We start from the raw sequence: 19,165 nt of genomic DNA on the forward strand, positions 1-19,165 counted from the left end.
TTAAATTCTGCTAGCGAATAATCTAACATTTAATCTAATAAAAATTTATTGTTTGACAAAAGTAAAAATGTAATATACAAAATGAGGTCTTCCGACATTTTCCTTTTCAAAAGTTAATTGGCTACACATATCACACAGCAAATGAATTTGATCTTAAAAAATTACTTGTCTAAATTGATAATGTATTTTATCTTCATTACCTATCTAACAATACAGTGCGCTTACTGTCAAAGAGTATTGTATCTATTTTTTTTTTTTTTGAGGACCAAGAATATCCATAAACATATTTGAAACTTTATGTTACAATTTAATTATCTTAGAAAAATATCAGAAAAAGAATTTTACAAGTAAGGAAAAATATCCATAAATGTCTAAAATCTGACAATACACCAATTTACAAGGGAAAATGTATCTAATTATGGAAACTCTAGTTTCGATTTGACAAGAATACCCTTCCTTCCTCGGGAAGAGGCCAAATCTGAGGAGCGTTCAAGCCTCAAGCCTAAAGTGAAGGGGAGGGAGGGAGGAATGGTGATGAAGGGGCGAGGGCGGGAATCAAGGCCTGTCCGTACTCTTCCGAAACCAGTATACGACAGTCAACAGTGACGCCAGCAAACCCACGAATACGCGCCCACGCTTCCCCACACACACACTTTCTCCCTCTCTCTCAGCTCCCTAGACCAGGGCTCTAATTTTCATGTGTGACTTGACGCCTCCTGATAAACCCTAGAATCTCAAGTTTTTCCCAAAATCACTCTCTCGCTTCTGCAGATACCTTCGAGTGAGTGAAAAATGGTGGTGAAATCTCTGGTTCAGATCTCCGCCGATGCTGAAGGAGGCGCTGACGCTGCAGACCCACATTCCAAAAACGAGATTTCTTCGCCGCGGCGAAGGAGAACTAGTTCTCGCCTTAAGGGCAAAGAGAAACCCCAGAAGCAACTCCTGATCCGCAAAAGAGTTGCATTACTTGATGAGCACAGAGACGGAGGGGAGCAAGACGGAGGGGGAGGCGGAGGTAGCCTCTGCAAACGAGCCAATGTCGACGGTGGAAAAAGCTCCATTGCTAAAAACGAGGCTGGGGACGCCGGCTCTAACGGTGGTTTAGAAGGCGGAGCCAGCAAACCCACTGATTCTTCGGTTGAGAAGAGCGACCATGCTAAGGTCAAAGAGACTCTGAGGCTGTTCAACAAGCATTACCTTTATTTCGTACAGGTTTGTCCTCGTAAGGACTGAGCTCAGATTTTACCGTATTTGCATGTTTAAATGTTGAAAATGTTTGGGTAAGAAGTACGGTCAACTTTTAGAAATTTGATTCATAGGAAGAAGAAATGAGGTGCAGAAAAGTGGAGGCTGATAAGAAGGCCTCCAAATCCGCAAAAAAGGGCTCGAAATCTTCGAAAAAATCTAAGGTCGGTTTATTTTACTTACTCTTTTGCTTAACATGCATGTGGTCTCGAGACTGAGCATTTTGGTCTTTAATATGTTTCCCTAAATGAACAAATTTCTGCAGAAAGAGGCTTCCCCGCCAGAGGCAAAGGCGTCGAAACGACCTGATTTGAAGGCAGTATCCAAGGCAAGTCCAAATGATTCTTGCCTCATCACTGCCTTCTCATGATAGACATATTCTTTGTGTTTTCACAATGTCATATATTCTGAATTCAAATGATCTTAGGTGCAAGTGCTGTGCAGATATTTCTGTTTTGTAAAGTGATTCTGATGTACTATTCTTAGGAATTCTGAAGAAACATGAAAATCAATGGAACATTGGTGCTGGTGTTAATCGTTGTGACACGACTCTTGTTTTATGAGTTTCCTACTTGATATCAATATGATAACTTTGTTTTGTAAAAAGACTCAATGATGTTGTTTTGTAATAAGACTCAATGATGTTCCTTTTAGTGTCATTCTTGTTGATTGGGGAAATTTTTTTATTTTAATGCAATTAGCTTATCCTGATTTTGATGGACATGTTTGTCTTTCTTGTACCTTTCTTTAATAATAAAATTCGTGTTAGTGAGTAAAATAATGATGTTCCTGTTGGGAATATGATGGTCACATTCATGATTATAAGGTCTGATGTAATCTGCCCCTGTTTTTTTCTTGCCTTTAAATTATAATGTCTAGCAGATGATGGAGAGAAAAGAAATTTTGAATGCCACTAAAAGAATCGGAAGCATTCCAGGTTTGCGATTCTCACTTTGGTTGATTGTGCCTTCATGCCATGTGCTTTTATTGGTTTTGTTGACTGAAATACATTTTGGTTTGATTATGATATGTTTATGAGATTGATAATTGAAAACAGTTGCTTTTGAAATATGTACTCTTTTTTTTTTTCGAAGATTTTTATTTGTGGGTGCTAAAGTTTCCCTTCCTGGCAGGTATTGATGTTGGGCATCAGTTCTATTCTCGGGCTGAAATGGTTGCTGTTGGTTTTCATAGCCACTGGCTGAATGGGATTGACTATATGGGGCAAAACTACGGCAAAGGGGTAATGCATACTTTTTCCTCTGTGGACTTGAAAACTTGAGAACGAACCTACAATTTTTTTTAATATAACTTGTATATTTATTTCATTATTAACAATTTAACATATTGTTTGGTGGGGAGGGGGTTGTCTCTACTGTGATTAGAATGTAATATACAAACATCCAAAACTGTTGATGTTGGTCCTCTTTTCTTTTGTTCGTATGGTGTTCTAGTCTAAGTTGATAAATAAGAAGCAACTTCAGATTTTCCCCTTGTTGTTAATGCAGGAGTACAGTAACTACACATTCCCACTCGCAGTGGCCATTGTTATATCTGGCATGTATGAAGATGATTTGGATAATGCTGAGGATGTTGTGTATACTGGCCAAGGTGGTCATAATTTGACAGGTGATAAGCGTCAAATTCGAGACCAAGTTCTAGAACGTGGTAATTTAGCGCTCAAGGTGTGCATTTAGAGTCTTCTACCTTTTGTTTTACAATTTTGTTCTCCTTTTCCACTTGGAATGGTAGTTGTTTATACATTCAATGGTTCTTTTTATTGTTCGTCCTGTGTGTTTACAATGTGAGTTGGCTATATCAGAGTAGTTAACCTGTGTTGGTTTCTTGTTAATCTATAAATTAAACTGATAGTTATAAGTTCTCTGTTCAAATGTATGAGTTATTCTCTAACAAGGACCACAAGTAACGATTTGGTTTTTAACGGCAGACATGAGGATATCCAATTATCTGAACCTTTGGTCCATAGGTTCCAATCGATAATCACAAACAATCTAAAAATTTTATATGTTCTCACAAATTGCAGAATTGCGTGGACCAATGTGTACCTGTTAGAGTAGTTCGTGGCCATGATTGTAAAAGTAGTTATGTTGGCAAAGTTTACACTTACGATGGTTTGTACAAGGTAAAATTCTCTGAAGCATGTTGTTTACTATTTTTACTATTTGTTTTCTCTATATCTCACTAAAACCATAACTATCACTTTAATTAGCAAGCACTACTTGTTTGTTGAACTTTCTGCTGATGTTAACAATGAAACAATTAGTCATGTAGTTGCAAATAAAGAAATGGTAGATCGACCTTTTTGCTTCTGACTAACTTTAACTTTCATTTTACAGGTTGTTCAGTATTGGGCAGAGAAGGGTCTTTCTGGATTTACTGTTTTTAAGTATCGTCTTAGGCGTATTGAAGGGCAGCCAGTGTTGACCACTAACCAGGTTATATATTTTTTTTGCATCCTTTCCTCCATTACTGACAAGAAAAGCCTTATTTGAGGCAATTTTTTTTCCAAACTATGTGTAGAAATTCTTCTGTTATTAGTTAGCAAAAGGAGGAATTATTTTGTTTCGTCACATAATCTGTAATTTTTTTATGTGCTACCATTTCTAAGTTATTACGATGGGATTAGTGTACATTCAGGAAATAAATATCTATCTTGATATTCATAATACAGGAGAGACTATTAGAGTTTACTTAAGTCTTATTTGGTACTATAAATATTCATAATAGGGTGCACCAGAGTCCTCTTTTTTCTTAGTCTGCTCTGGTGTCACATCATTTGAGGACAATTCTATTTTAATATCGGAAATTTTCTCACTTTGTTTTTTCCTAGCAAGCATGCTTTAGTCCTTAATGTAATTTGTTGTGCTACTGCTGTTATTTTTAATTCCTCTGTTTAACTTTAACCAATGTTTTGGCCCTGCTTTTCTATTTCAATTTTTTTGCTCAATTTTGTTACTGTGCCTGTGCTCACAGTTGAACTAGATTGCATTATTATCTCTGGGTATGGTAATATATCTCAGTGGGTTATTCCTGTTTGTAGACTCAGAATTTCAGAATGTCTTGTCTCATTTTTTTTTTTTTTTTGACATGTCTAGCATGGTGAATCAGTGAGCAACTATGTATTTGAGTTATTATTTTCTTTAACATACTCAGTCGTTTAACAGGTTCAATTTATCAATGGACGTGTACCGCAGTCTGTTGCAGAAATACGCGGGTATTTGGTGGAACACAGTTAACATGTTAACATATTTTAAAATTCGTTTCAAATTGTAATTTTAATTACATTCTTTTGTTTTATTACTAAGATTGGTGTGTGAGGATATCAGTGGGGGCCAAGAGGATGTTCCCATTCCGGCTACCAATTTGGTTGATGATCCACCTGTTGCACCCACAGGCAAGTCGAATTATCAAATTTTAGAAAATTTCCCCGTCTTGGATGCACATGTGCATCTGAATAAAATGATTTTTCCCTAATTATCATTGAGTTGTCAATCTCAAATTTTAACATCTCATTAATCATCTATTTCACACTACATGCATGATTGTGTCCAATTCCTAGATGTGGCGGTTGAACTTTTTCATGGACATGTGGTCTCCTCTAATTTGTTCAAACAGTCACTTGAATGATTTTCTATTCTATACTAAGGCAAGTACAATAATCTGGTGTCAAATTCTTAAATTTCAGGTTTCACGTATTGTAAGTCTATCCAAGTTTCGCAAAATGTGAAGCTTCCCACAGATGCCACTGGATGCAATTGCAAAGGTTCTTGCACAGACCCCAAGACTTGTGCATGCACCATGCTTAATGGCGATGATTTCCCATATGTGCAGCGTGATGGTGGCAGGTGAGCAATACATTAAACATGATACTGTATCAATGTATCTACATGAAATTTTGATATTAGATGCCTAATAGTTTTGGCTGATGTTATTGCTTTATGTTCTTATTTGAGGCTACTTTTGCTTATGTTTTATCTTCCAGATTAATTGAGGCGAAGGATGTAGTGTTTGAATGTGGTCCAAAATGTGGTTGTGGACTTTCTTGCATCAATCGTACTTCTCAGAGAGGGCTGAAGTATCGTTTTGAGGTGGTGTTATCGCTGCCACTTTGTTTGGTTATATGGAACATAAACACATGATTACACAAATATCACTGCTTAGCTATTGTCAAAGTGTTGCTTGTTTAAAATGAAGGTTCTAAATATTGGGCATTAGCAGGTTTTCCGGACACCAATGAAAGGATGGGCTGTTAGATCATGGGATTTTATACCTTCTGGAGCACCAGTCTGCGAGTACATAGGAGTAATTAGAAGGACAGAAGATGTAGATAGTGCCTTAGAGAACTATTACATATTTGACATGGATTGCTTGCAAACGATGAAGGGGCTTGATGGAAGAGAGGTATTTCCACTGCAGCTGTATTCAACTTTCCAATATGAAATGCATTTGTCATTTTCAGTTTGAAGTCTCTCTGTGGCTTTCTGTACTGTTCGATAAAAGATCACATCTTTATTTATTTATTTTTTTTTTGAGAAGAAACTATAACAGTTTATTAAAAAAGAAAAGTGAAATACACAGAAGTGGATAAGAAATCCACCAAGAACAGAACAAGAAAATCTCTCAAGAGGATCTGATTACAAGTAGGAAAACCTCAACCAAAATCACTTTACAACTGCTAACATATCCCACAGTATGTGAGAAAGAGAGTAATTCTTAAAATCATTCGAAACTGAAGCCCAGAAGGCTGCCCAATATCTTACTCTTCCCCATAGATCTGCTACCCCCACACCAGTATAATCCTCAAAAATTCTTTTGTTACGCTCCAACCAAATGTTCCAAAAAACTGCTGACACCAGACAACCCCACAAAGCTTTAGCTTTCCTCCCAATTCCTAGAGCCTCAAAATTGGTGCTTAGAAGCTCAAAACAACCCTTTGGAATGACCCAACTAACTCTAACCTCCTGAAACAATTTCCACCACAGTTGAATCGTGTAAGAACAATGAAGAAAAATGTGGTTAACACTCTCCTCCTTAGCTTTACACAAACTGCACCAATGGGGAGAGAAGCAAATAAAAGGACTTTTCCTTTGAATTTGATCACAAGTGTTGAGCTTCCCAATAGCCACTAGCCACACAAGAACTTTGACCTTCGGAGGAACTTTTAATTTCCAAATCTGAGAAGAGGGTGGAAAATGTTGCACAATCCCATTGTTGCTCAAGAAAGAGCGATAGGATTTGCAAGTGAACAATCCTGATAATTCCAGTTTCCACCTTCTATCATCCGCTCTTGATTGAGACAAGCGAACATTTTCCACTCTCTGTAATAATCTAGCCGCCTCTTCTATCTCCACCTCATTCAAATTTCTCCTGAAATCAAAATTCCAGCCCAAAGAATTGATAGAAAGATCCACAAAACTTGCGATGTTCTGGTTGTGCATTCTCGATAGCAAGAATAATCTAGGAAATTGTTCTTTCAATGGTCCCCCTTCCAACCAACCATCCTCCCAACACCTCACCCTCTCCCCGTTGCCCACCTCAAACTTGCAACATTGTAGAAACGATTGGAGACCACACGAAATATCTTTCCAGGGGCTTCGACTTGAACCTCGCAATGGAGGATTTGCATTCCACCCATTATCCTGCAGCCCATACTTGCTTCTTATCACCTTGTGCCAGAGAGAATTTGGTTCCTTTGGGAATCTCCACAACCACTTGGCCAATAACGCTTCATTCTGATTCCTCAAATTCCCCACACCTAAACCCCCTTCCTCCTTACTTTTAATAACTATCTCCCATTTCACCAGGTGGTTTTTCTTTCCTTCCTCCACCCCCTCCCAAAGAAATCCTTTCATTAGTTTTTCTAGGCGTCCAATCACCCCGCAAGGAATTTTGAACAAGGACATGTAGTAGATTGGCAAGCTTCCCAAAACAGATTGAATCAAAGTTAATCTGCCTCCTCTGGATAAGAAGGCCTTCTTCCAACTTTGAAGTCTTTTTTCCATTTTTTCTACCACTGGATCCCAAAACGTAAGTGCTCTTGGCCTACCCCCAAGAGGGAGACCCAAGTACTTTATTGGCCAACTACCCACCTCACAACCCCAAGAATCTGCCAACCTTTTTAATTTCTCACAATCTGAGTTTATTCCAGCCAAAGAACACTTTGCTTTGTTGATTTTCAACCCTGAAACAGTACAAAATAAATTGATAGCTTTAAAAACCTAGTGCGTGCAAACTGAATCTCCTACTTGGTTTCTGCATGCATGAATTAATTATCTCGGTAGGTAATGCTTGTTCTGATATATTTTTAAGAATTGTTGATGATGGTTTATATTTTGGCTTTAATGTATGGAAGAATTTAATCACAAAGTTTTTGTATGTAGAAACAAACTTGAGAATGAAATGTTGGCAGAGAACGACTATTTTGTAAACTTGTAGTTGTCAGAACATGAGACTACTTTTGGATGAACACTGCCCACAAGTGGCTTTCTATCTAACCACGTCACCTTCATGACCATGTGGATCTGTGTGAGGAAACAGCCGTTTGTATATTTTCTGTTAAACTCAATTACACTCTGCCATTTCATATGACATCTTTCTTTGTCAATTAATGTATTTTGATCTTGCTGAGGGGCACCCCAGAGATATTTGTCTCATTTATCTTTTTGACAGAGGCGATCACAAGCTGTATCCATACCAGCCGTTCATTCACTGGAGAGACCTGATGATCAGAGCTCTGATAGTGGGCCAGAGTTCTGCATTGATGCAGGTTCAACTGGAAACATAGCAAGATTTATAAATCACAGTTGTGAGCCCAATCTGTTTGTCCAGTCTGTGTTGAGCTCACACCACGACTTAAAACTAGCTCGGGTGATGTTGTTTGCTGCGGACAACATACCTCCTTTGCAGGTCCCTCTTTCTCTCTCTCTTTCTCTCGGTCGTTTTCATCATCAGTCAATCTTGTTTGTTTGAGGTTGAAAATGTGAATGTTCTGAGATAAAAATGCTGGTAATATTTTTAAGAGGAGTAATGTGTTGTGTGTTTATGAACTTTGTAGCCAACAAGGTTAATGTCTTGGTGCTTTAAATTCTGTTGATTTTAGGATCCTGATATGAATTTGTTCTCTGTTGGATGCGCTTGGAATCTTCTTTATGTGGACTTTAACTGCGAGTTCCAGTGCTTGGATCTTAAACTTAATTTTGGAGTGGCTGACATTATTGTTGGATTTATGACAGGAGCTCACGTATGACTATGGCTATGCCCTTGATAGCGTCTTGGGTCCCGATGGGAAAGTGAAAAAGATGTTCTGCCATTGTGGTGCCGCAGGTTGCAGGAAGCGCTTATTCTAGGTGATGAAACTGCTATTTAGACTCTTGACTTTGCAACAACTCCAGGTTATGGGTTTATTGTTGTATTCTTCTGTAATTCCGTCGGCTGATCTAACCTCTACGCTTTGGGAGATTGTGCTTCAAATGCACAGAAAAGGCACATGTCAAACCATGGACACATTTTGTAACTCACATGTCCAGAGAGAAAATTGAATTGAAATATCAATATTTCCGTCAAAAACTAGCAACCTTGCATTCACCTCCGTTCCCCTTGTCTGCTCTTTTGGGCATATATATGGGAATGGGCTGGGGTAACGATGCATTCTACTCATCTGATATATCATCGATCCAGATTTCCTAATTTATTTGTTTATTTATTTGTTTTTGTTTTGGCCAAGTCGATCTTAGATTCCCTCGGGAGTCCAGACAAGTAGATTTCTGTGCAATGTGTGAAGGCATTGGTTATTTCCGGCATGAAAAAGCTGCTCCCCGGACTGCTCTTTATTTTCCTTGTCTAGAAAAGTTTAATTCTTGCTTGAATATTATTTACCCTTCCTTAACAAGGGACTTGGAATTAGGTTTTATCGTTCCAGAAATTATCACGCAAATCACATAGGGGGTTATGAAGAAGAAAGAGATGCAAAATTGCAGACCAGTAACCATTTGTTAGAGAAATACATCATTACATAACACGAACACGAAAATCGCAGTGAACTCCGAAATGTCACACGTCCGTCTATCAGTGAAAAAAATTATTCACTCATCCAATTCCAAACTGGTTTTTGTCCGGTATTGGCGTCCAGTTCTCTGTATACTGCTTCTTCCATCCGTTGCTGTATCCGGTTCATCTTCCTCCATTGCGCAAACATCTTCATTATCCTCCGCTGCAATGGCAAGTGGCATCACTTTGCAAGCCGCAGATTCCCTTCGATCACCTCCCGGTCTGTCTGACTCCCCATCGTATTCCATCATTACAGCATCACTTGATTTCTTTCTCGGTATAAATGTGACAGGTTTTGAAAGATCAACAGAAACATCCTCAGCCTGTGGTTCCATAGAATTTGATTTCCTCACCAGATTAAGGAAGTCCATATAGGCTTGCTTGTTAGACTCCTCATCTACGTCAGCTGATGAATCAAACGTATAATGCGTATATCTTGAAGGATTTCGTATATAATCCGGAACTGTAGGATTTTCATTTGAATGAGTTTCTACAGTAACATCTTTGGCTCCCTCACCCTCTTCATCTTCATTACTTTTGCAGTTGGAATCAAACCGGACACGTTTTTGTGTTTTAGACGAGTCTAACTGATTATCATTCTTCCTCTTCAGAATCGACTTCGGGTTGGGTGTATCTTCAGAGATGTTTTCAGCAGGTATGGCAGATGGTGCGCGGTTCCCAGAAACCCTGAGGGAGTCAATTTTTTGAGCTGCTTCAGCATCTTGTTGGAGCCTAATCTTAGCTGCCAGGTGATTGGCACGTGGGTCTCTAGTGAAATCCTTGATGGAACTAGGAACCTCATCTTGAGTGTCTATGTCGATACCATAGTCGTTGACATCCCTCATATACAAGCGATCTCCAGCGGTTTCCTTGCCAACAGCCACTTTGTCATATCCATCTTCCTCATCCTGCATACACAAGAAAAATACAGGTTAGGTTAATACAGGCAGTCCCAACCCTCAATCATCATTACAATTTGATTCAGCACTTATTTAATGTTCACAGGAATTAGGATCAATCATCATTACGATACTGATTTCGGATTTGCTCATACATCGAATTACACTACATAGTGATGGCATGATAATCTAATCAAGATAGAATGATAAATACCTCGAAGTCGAGAGTACAGTCCCAGCCGATTGAGGATTTAATTTCCCACTCCTCTTCGTTGTAGTCGTCTGGCTTGGGCTTTGTTGCAGGCTGACTGGAAGAAGAAGCAGATGCCTCTTCCTGCTCGTCTTCTTCTTTGTCTTCCACGTCGTCGTCAAGGTCTAGAAGGTCCTCCTCCACGTCGTCACTGAAATCATTCTTTGACTTTGGCTTTGATTTTGAGTAGAAGGGTAGGGGTTCAGCTTCGGGTTCAGGGCTGCCCATGTCTCTGTTCCATTCCCTCCTCTCCATTTCCTCGTCTGTTAGGGACCATAGCGAACTCAGGGACGACGGTGGACCGCTCGATGGCGACGGCGACGAACTGGCGAGTGAGCCGAAGATTTTGCCTACTCGAACCCTAAACGTGTCTTCCATGGTTGGGATTTCGAATTCTGAATTCTGAAAATCTCGATTAGGGTTTAAATGGGAAACCAATGGATTGCACAGACCATACCACAACGGCACATCCCGATTTGAGTGGGCCTAATCCAATTTTGGGCTAGTATATTGGAGATTGCCATCAATAGCCCGTGGGTTAAGTATGGGCTGGACTTGTAATAGGATAAGTGAAAAGAAAATTACGTGTATATCCTTGGGAAATTAAAAAATAATTAAAACCAAACCATCACTTTCATGATCATCATCATTAAAATGACATGCGCCAGACCTCCGGTACAAGACAAGAGAAGAAGTTCTCGCTTTCCGGTGAAGCAAGAGAGACCGATCGCTTATTGATATGCTCTTTCAGGCAATCTCTGAGAAAATAATTTCAGTATATGGCTTCTACCGCTACGGCGTTGTTGCTGTTCACGGCGGCGACGGCGGTCTTATTGGCTGGGTTACCGGGAGCAAAATCGGAGTACATAGCTTATAACACGACGGCCCGAATTGTCCCCGGAAAAATCAATGTTCATTTAGTTCCCCACTCTCACGACGACGTCGGGTGGCTTAAGACCGTTGACCAGTACTTCGTAGGCGCCAACAATTCAATTCGCGGCGCTTGCGTTCAGAACGTCCTCGACTCTGTAATTTCGGCCTTGCTGGAGGAGAAGAATCGGAAGTTCATCTATGTCGAGATTGCATTCTTTCAGAGATGGTGGAGACAGCAAAGCCCGGCCTTGAAGGCTAAAGTCAAGGAGCTGGTCAGCTCTGGTCAGCTCGAGTTCATGTAAATATTTCTTTCTTTGCACATTTTTTTAAACTCAATTGTTAAATTCTTAGAAGCATTTTTCGGTTTGGGTATTGAAGAAATGGAGGAATGTGTATGCACGACGAGGCCACCCCGCATTACATGGACTTGATTGATCAGACAACTTTAGGCCATCAATTTATACTGAAAGAATTTGGTCAGGTTCCTCGAGTCGGCTGGCAGATTGACCCTTTTGGCCACTCTGCTGTTCAAGCTTACCTGCTTGGTGCTGAGGTATGACATGTAATCTACCCACTTGTTCTTTCATCAATCATCGCTTATTGGCTTATTGCAATTGGAACTTACTAGAAAATCAATGCTCATTGCAGTTAGGATTCGATTCCCTCTTTTTCGCTCGAATAGATTACCAAGATAGAGCTAAGCGACTCCAGGATAAGACTCTTGAATTTATATGGCAGGGTTCTAGATCCCTTGCTTCATCTTCGCAGGTCATCTTTCTTTAATTTCCACTGTATTCAACTTGATAACACACTTTTCTTCGTCTGTTCCTAAACCACATTATAAAAATGTACTTTCAGTTATTTAGAATTCATTGGCTCTCTGTGTTGCAAAATTCAATTGCAGATTTTCACAGGCATTTTCCCCAGACATTATGATCCCCCTGATGGTTTCGTATTTGAAATAAATGATGTATCACCCCCTATTCAGGTACGTCTCGTAAAAGGTTCATACAATGCATTTTTTATTTCTCGAGTCTCGAGCTCCTTTTTCACTTGGGAAATTTGTTTGAAGGATGACGTTCTCATGTTTGACTACAATGTTCAAGAGCGAGTCAACGACTTTGTTGCAGCTGCTTTAGCACAGGTAGGGCCTAAAACAAATTGTATCAACTATAATGTTTTTCTGTTTTCCCTCTGGCTTCTCTTACTTGATTATCAGTTGCATTCAGTAAAGAATTTTTTCCCCTTTAGGCTAATGTGACAAGAACAAACCATATTATGTGGAACATGGGGACAGATTTCCGCTATCAATATGCAATTTCATGGTTCAGGCAGATGGACAAATTCATTCATTATGTCAATCAGGTACTTATAGTACGGCGTCTAGACAATGAATGTACCAAGAAGACTTGAAGTTTATATTGTTTCATCCCAGCCTTTAAACTATGAGATTGTAAATGATAATTTGAAAAATTGATTTCATTTGGAAAATAGGATGGGCGTGTCAATGCATTGTATTCAACCCCATCAATCTACACTGATGCAAAATATGCAACAAATGAACAATGGCCTCTAAAAACTGATGATTTCTTCCCGTGAGTTTAACAAATCTTTCCTTTTAATCCTACGTATCATACATTTCTATGTCTTTGTATTAAAAGGTACCAATTTCAGGTATGCAGATAAACCTAATGCATATTGGACTGGTTATTTTACAAGTCGTCCAGCCCTTAAAGGTTATGTCAGAAGTATGAGTGGTTACTATCAGGTAAGATCTCCTCTTTTTGTGATGTGGTTCTAGTTTCAAGTAGGTTGGTCCTTATAGGTTTTCTAACCATTATTGCTTTCCTTGTTCTGCTATTAGGCAGCTAGGCAATTGGAATTCTTTAGAGGCAGAATTGATTCTGGACAAAATACTGATGCATTAGCTGATGCTTTGGCTATTGCTCAACATCATGATGCAGTTAGTGGTACAGAAAGACAGCATGTTGCTGCTGATTATACAATGCGTCTGTCAATAGGCTATTTGCAGGTCAAAGTCACTTTCTCTTCCAGTGTTCCCATTACACTTTTTCTTATCGTTGTTGGTATTTATTTTAATTTAATATGTAAATCATATATTCATATAGGCTGAAAAGGTGGTTGCTTCCTCTCTTGCTTACCTTTCCAAGTCAGAATCAAGATCCGGACAGGAGCAAACTGTCACAAATTTTCAACAGGCAATATATTTTTAAACTTAGCATGAATTTCTTTTATACTCTGAAGGTTGAAAAGTGTGTGCACTGACTCTTTATAAAAAAAGTGAAATTTGAAAAATTTGTGCACTGGAAGAGTAGACAAACTATGTACAGTGGTTTAATTTAAAACTTGTATGTGCATGTGTATCTTTTATGCATACTATGCTAGCAAATCCTTATCCACAAGGGGTAAAAAGGCATTTGAAACATTATATCCTTTTTTTTTTGATATTTTGGTGAAAATTTGACAGGGCCAGGACATAAACCAGTTGGTAGCCACACCTCTCCTGTGAACAGGAGATACCAAGTTCAAATGACCCCTTCCCCAATTGTCATAACGTTACTATTTTTTTTTATAAGATCATAACTTTACTTATGAAATCTCTTTTGTACATTATTTTCCAAGAACTGAGTTGAGCATCTATTTAATCCAGCTTATTGATTTGTTGGCAGTGTCCTCTCCTAAATATTAGTTATTGTCCTCCATCAGAAGCTGTCTTGTCTGATGGAAAAAATTTGGTAAGCATACTATAACTTCTTAAGCTGTATGCTTATGTCAAACTGAAGATTTAGAACTGGCCTTTCATACCACTTTAACATCATACGGAATCCTCCTTGCAGGTTGTTGTTGTCTACAATCCACTTGGTTGGAAGAGAGAAGAAGTGATACGTATCCCCGTGAGTACTAATTTTACTTATTCTTTCTTCCCTTAACCTTTAACGATGTGCTTATTGATATTATATCTCATCATTGTCTCTTATTTACAGTTTTAATGTTAATCAAGTCTTCTTATATCGTCCATATCTTCCATCATCTTTTTACTTTTCTTAGAGCCATGACGTGCATTTCTAGCAACTTACGATGACAGTCACCATCCTGTACTCTGTTTAATAATCCGATAAATGTAGATGTTGTATCATCTGAAAGAGCCGTCTTTTTTATGGATTAAATTTTACAGTGCTTGTTGGAAATTAACATAACCTTAAAATTTGATTGTCACTTCTATGTGGTTGACTGCAACACAAATTTGTTGCAGATTTCCTATGAAAAGGTTACTGTTCAGGATTCCAGTGGAACAGAAATTGAAGCTCAGCTTCTACCCCTATCAAACGCTTCTTTGAGGTTAAGGAGTTACTATGTTAGAGCATATTTAGGTAAAACTCCAGGTGAACCACCCAAGTATTGGCTAGCATTTTCAGTGACAGTACCACCAATTGGTTTCAGTTCTTACACTGTCTCAATTGCAAAACAGACAGGTTAGTAATGCCACTTACATTGTAATGCATTGTTCATCTAAAGCAGAACAAATTTATCTTGCCCTGTCACACTAGCAAAACATGTTATCTTATATTATTTTACTTTTGAGATAAAGGTCGTGGTTCAACTGTCTCCAAAGTATACTCGTTAGAGAGAAGTATGAATAAGACCATAGAAGTTGGGAAAGGAAGTTTAAGGCTGCATTATTCTGTAGATGAAGGAAAACTTGCTCGTTATGTTAATAGCAGAAGTCAGGTAGGCTTATGTTTTTTTTCCTCATACTTTTATGTTGAGTTAATATCATTTTCTTTATCCCTTGGTGTCTCTTTTGTAGTCTAATAGCATGCTCACTGCATAGTTTTGACACTGCATAAAAGCAGAAGTTTATAGTTTCATTTCCTTTTCCTTTTCATGTTCCCCCATTCGTATGTATGTCTTTGAATCTTAATTTTCACTTAATGCGACTTTCTGATTGATGTATCAATAATGCTAACATTTGTTATGTAATATATTTTTAATTGAAGGTTACATCATCTGCTGAACAATCATATAGTTATTATAGTGGAAATGACGGGACTGACAAAGATCCTCAGGTGGTGACATACAAAATATCTTGTAGCTTTCATTGTACTTCAAATATTTTTGTGATTGATTATCATTTCGGATTTTAATTCTTTCTGAAGGCGTCTGGGGCATATGTGTTTCGACCAAATAGCACAGTTCCTATACAGTCTGAATGGAAGGTAGTCAAATATGTTAGCACTTGACGAAACTTTTTGTTGATGAAGAATGATCTTTTGCTCCTGATTTTTTTTTCTTTCAATTTAGATGAACTGAATGACTGAGGTTAAGCAAAATTTTAACCTTTTTTTCCAGGTTCCTCTAATTGTCATGCGGGGTCCAGTTCTAGACGAAGTACATCAACAGCTCAATCCATGGGTATCTCAGGTGATTCAGTTGGCAAAGAAAATGTAGCTGATGCTCTATGTTTATCAGCGGACCTTCTTAACTTTTGCAGTTCCGATTAATTAAGAGACAAATGTTATGGTCCTTACTCTAGATTTTCCTCTTTTTTTCATTTGCATGAGAAATTCTGTAAAAAGTTTACCTAGGTGCCTCCTTGATCAAAAATCTTTTGGGTGTCATGCAATGTACATTAATTGAGGTTTTGCAATTTTCCATTTGAATAGGTGAACTTTAGTGTAATGGTTTTATTTGATCCTATAATACTCTTCTTTTTGGTGCATGCACGACACTTAAACAATACGAGAGTGAGTGAGTTTTTACTGAGGAAGTGCACCTGTTCAAATTTTTTTGGATAGTAACTATTGCAGAACAAGTTGGTACTTTTATTAACATAATGCCACGCACAAACAGATTACAAGGGTGTACAAGGAAAAGGATCATGCTGAAATTGAGTTCACTGTAAGTTTACGGTTGTGTACTGATGTAGTTAAAAGATAAACAAATTTTCATGTTGTGGTTATTATAGAACTTGTCTTTTTAACTGTTATGGTCATCACTTTAGATCGGGCCTATACCCGTGGATGATGGGATTGGGAAGGAAATCACAACTCAGATTACAACAGCCGTGAAGACCAATAAGACATTCTACACAGATTCTAACGGCCGGGACTTCATTAAACGGGTATTTTGATACTTGTTACCGCTTAGATCTTAGTGTTTGATATACTGAGGTCTTGGAAGTTTTAGTTGCATTATTTATCACTGTGACAAATACAGGAACATCCTATTTTGATGTTCTCACAATAATTCTTAACCTGTCTATTTTGCCAAGTTGAAATTTCATGGATGGATAACCCACTAGTGATATCTTGGAAGCTGCATAATGCATTAAGTTTGTTTTGGATTAAATAGTGTTTCAGGGTAACTTAATTTATTCCTTTCAAATGATTGGCAGGTTCGAGATTTCAGGACAGATTGGGACCTACAAGTGAACCAACCAATAGCTGGAAACTATTACCCTGTATGCTTCCTTCTGTGGCACACTTCAACTTTGATCTATTATGATTGCAGTCCATATAACTGGAGTATGCATTACTATTAGAGGATCTCTTGCTCTCTATTTCCTCGGTTAAGCCAAAAGCTACCTATGGCCTGTTAAATTAAACTTTTAAGCTTGACATTGTAATTCAATTTTCAATCCAATCCAATCCCATGATACACGATGTAGCTTGGCTCAAGTGATTAAGTGTTGTTTCAGGTTATATAAACCAAAGATGTTGATTTAGGTAGGAATAAACCTTTAACGCAAGAGCCAACCCACTCCATGCCATCCCTCTCTCATTTATGTTAACCCCATTTGAGCTTGACTTGAATCTGATATTATCCTCATCTTTTTTACTTTTTCTCCTTTAAACATTTTTTCAGATTAATCTTGGAATTTACGTTCAAGATGGCAGTACAGAAGTTTCAGTCTTGGTTGATCGTGCAGTGGGAGGAACTAGCTTAGTAGATGGTCAAATAGAGCTGATGCTCCACAGGTGTCCATGGATTTTGCTTTCTTTCTATTTGAGGAAATAAATATAATGCTTGTTATTCTACTGTAATGCATATTACTTAAATTATTAGGATTGCTTGCATTGTCGTTATCTCTAGTATGCTTCTGTTGTTTTGTAGGAGGTTGCTTCATGATGATACCCGAGGTGTTGGTGAGGTACTGAATGAAACTGCTTGCATCCCTGAGAAGTGTGAAGGTTTAACTGTAAGTATACCTCTTGAGCTACATCCCCAAGCATGTTTATCATAGCATATAATTATTATTTTACCCCACCAGCTTGGGATGGGAAAAATTTGACATTCAATCATACGGATCTTTTTAAAGACAATTAGTTTAGAGCTGGCATTCAAAGAAAGACCTCTTCCTCCATTCTCCATTCAACGGTTTTCTTCAGCATAACATGATATAGAAATCATATTGGTGAAATGCAATTGTGCAGATCCAAGGGAAGTTTTATGTGAGGATCGATAATCTTGGAGAAGGTGCTAAGTGGCGTCGCACACTTGGACAAGAGATAAATTCTCCGCTTCTTTTGGCCTTCACAGAACAGGTGAGGAAGTGCTTGAAGTTGATCAAGTGCTATTATGCCACGATGCTCAAATGGTGAAATTTCTTCTTGCAGGATGGAAATGATTGGGTGAATTCTCATGCATCGACTTTCTCTGGAATTGATCCTTCCTATGCTTTACCAAACAATACTGCTGTCATAACACTCCAGGTATTTCAGGGGATGCATTATGGGCATATTTCTGATATCAGTACTCCACTCCACTCTACTCCATATTGTAATCTGGTTTGTTGCTTTTCTGAACATTGCAGGAACTTGAAAATCGTGAAGTACTCCTCCGGCTGGCTCACCTATATGAGGTCTCACTTTCTCTTTTACTCTTTTTGGTTTTAGTTCGCACTAAGTTTTCACTTCAGTGCTAGATATTCGAATTCATAATTTTTGTGGCTGTTTGATATATTTGAAGATTGGAGAAGACAAAGACTATTCTGTACTGGCGAATGTGGAACTAAAGAAGTTGTTCCCAACAAAGAAGGTAAAAGCAATGGATAAGCACTTGATTCCCAGTACTGAAATTGAATGCTCTTTCTTTTTAGTGAATGATTAACTTGGTTCTATTATTTTTCAGATCAGCAAAGTGACAGAGATGAGTTTGTCGGTCAATCAAGAAAGATCCGAGATGGAGAAGAGGAGGTTAGTATGGAAAGTAGAAGGTTCCGACCAAGAGTTCAAGGTTGTGAGGGGTGGACCTGTCGACCCTGCAAAACTGGTTGTGGAACTAGCCCCAATGGAAATACGCACTTTCATTGTCGACTTTGATCACCTCCGTACGTACGGTTCGTGAAAATGAAGCTTTTGTGCCTGTCGTACAATTGCATCGGAGTTGCGTTTTGAGGGTGTCTCAGTGTTCCAAGGGACACTCAGTCCTTGTTGTAGAGTTGTTTAGTAAATGTATCTGTAACGTAATAAGAATCTCTATATATGAAGGGAGACTGGTAGTTTGGTTCAATTTCCACAATATGTTAAAAACAAGTTGGAACCTTTGTTTGAGTGAAAAATTGATAAGTGACATCTGTTAAAGTGAAAAGTTCCAAATCAAATATTGCTAGTTAATACTTACTACAGTGAGTACTTTATTATGCATTTTTTAATTTGGCCAATTAGAAAAAGGTCCTTGTGTGTGTGTGTGTGTGTGTTTTTTTTTTTAAATTCTAAGAAAAATTATTGGTATAATATTTGAATACCCACAATGTATGTACCCATCTTCTGATTTGGTCAAATTAAAAAGTATTACGTGTTTTTTATTT

At 38.2% G+C, this 19,165-nt stretch overlaps 3 protein-coding genes across 3 annotated transcripts; 2 read left to right on the forward strand and 1 right to left on the reverse strand.

Moving 5' to 3' along the window:
* The first annotated feature begins 472 nt into the window (after nt 1-472).
* On the forward strand, nt 473-8,964 carry LOC137740952 (histone-lysine N-methyltransferase, H3 lysine-9 specific SUVH4-like). Its single transcript, XM_068480757.1, has 15 exons — nt 473-1,212; nt 1,320-1,409; nt 1,511-1,573; nt 2,128-2,182; nt 2,379-2,488; nt 2,754-2,930; nt 3,290-3,388; nt 3,603-3,701; nt 4,431-4,480; nt 4,572-4,660; nt 4,952-5,111; nt 5,249-5,354; nt 5,485-5,667; nt 7,936-8,172; nt 8,499-8,964. The coding sequence occupies exons 1-15, from the start codon at nt 793-795 to the stop codon at nt 8,610-8,612; spliced, it is 2,052 nt and encodes a 683-aa protein (XP_068336858.1). The 5' UTR covers nt 473-792; the 3' UTR covers nt 8,613-8,964.
* A 265-nt stretch (nt 8,965-9,229) lies between these two features.
* LOC137740953 (uncharacterized) lies at nt 9,230-10,874 on the reverse strand. The gene is made up of 2 exons (XM_068480758.1): nt 10,426-10,874; nt 9,230-10,220 (listed from the first exon to the last, which is right to left on the reverse strand). Exons 1-2 carry the CDS (start codon nt 10,837-10,839, stop codon nt 9,348-9,350), a joined length of 1,287 nt encoding a protein of 428 aa, XP_068336859.1. The 5' UTR covers nt 10,840-10,874; the 3' UTR covers nt 9,230-9,347.
* A 232-nt stretch (nt 10,875-11,106) lies between these two features.
* Nucleotides 11,107-18,980, forward strand: LOC137740951 (alpha-mannosidase At3g26720-like). Its single transcript, XM_068480756.1, has 27 exons — nt 11,107-11,632; nt 11,713-11,887; nt 11,983-12,102; nt 12,239-12,322; nt 12,407-12,478; nt 12,586-12,699; nt 12,829-12,929; nt 13,009-13,102; nt 13,199-13,366; nt 13,464-13,553; nt 14,025-14,090; nt 14,193-14,249; nt 14,609-14,828; nt 14,945-15,084; nt 15,354-15,422; nt 15,513-15,572; nt 15,706-15,777; nt 16,207-16,254; nt 16,358-16,477; nt 16,751-16,816; nt 17,221-17,333; nt 17,470-17,554; nt 17,790-17,900; nt 17,973-18,068; nt 18,170-18,217; nt 18,325-18,393; nt 18,487-18,980. The coding sequence occupies exons 1-27, from the start codon at nt 11,241-11,243 to the stop codon at nt 18,700-18,702; spliced, it is 3,066 nt and encodes a 1,021-aa protein (XP_068336857.1). The 5' UTR covers nt 11,107-11,240; the 3' UTR covers nt 18,703-18,980.
* Nucleotides 18,981-19,165: the final 185 nt, after the last annotated feature.

The sequence above is a fragment of the Pyrus communis genome, chromosome 7 (assembly GCF_963583255.1).
Source record: "Pyrus communis chromosome 7, drPyrComm1.1, whole genome shotgun sequence".
Classification (NCBI taxonomy): domain Eukaryota; kingdom Viridiplantae; phylum Streptophyta; class Magnoliopsida; order Rosales; family Rosaceae; genus Pyrus; species Pyrus communis.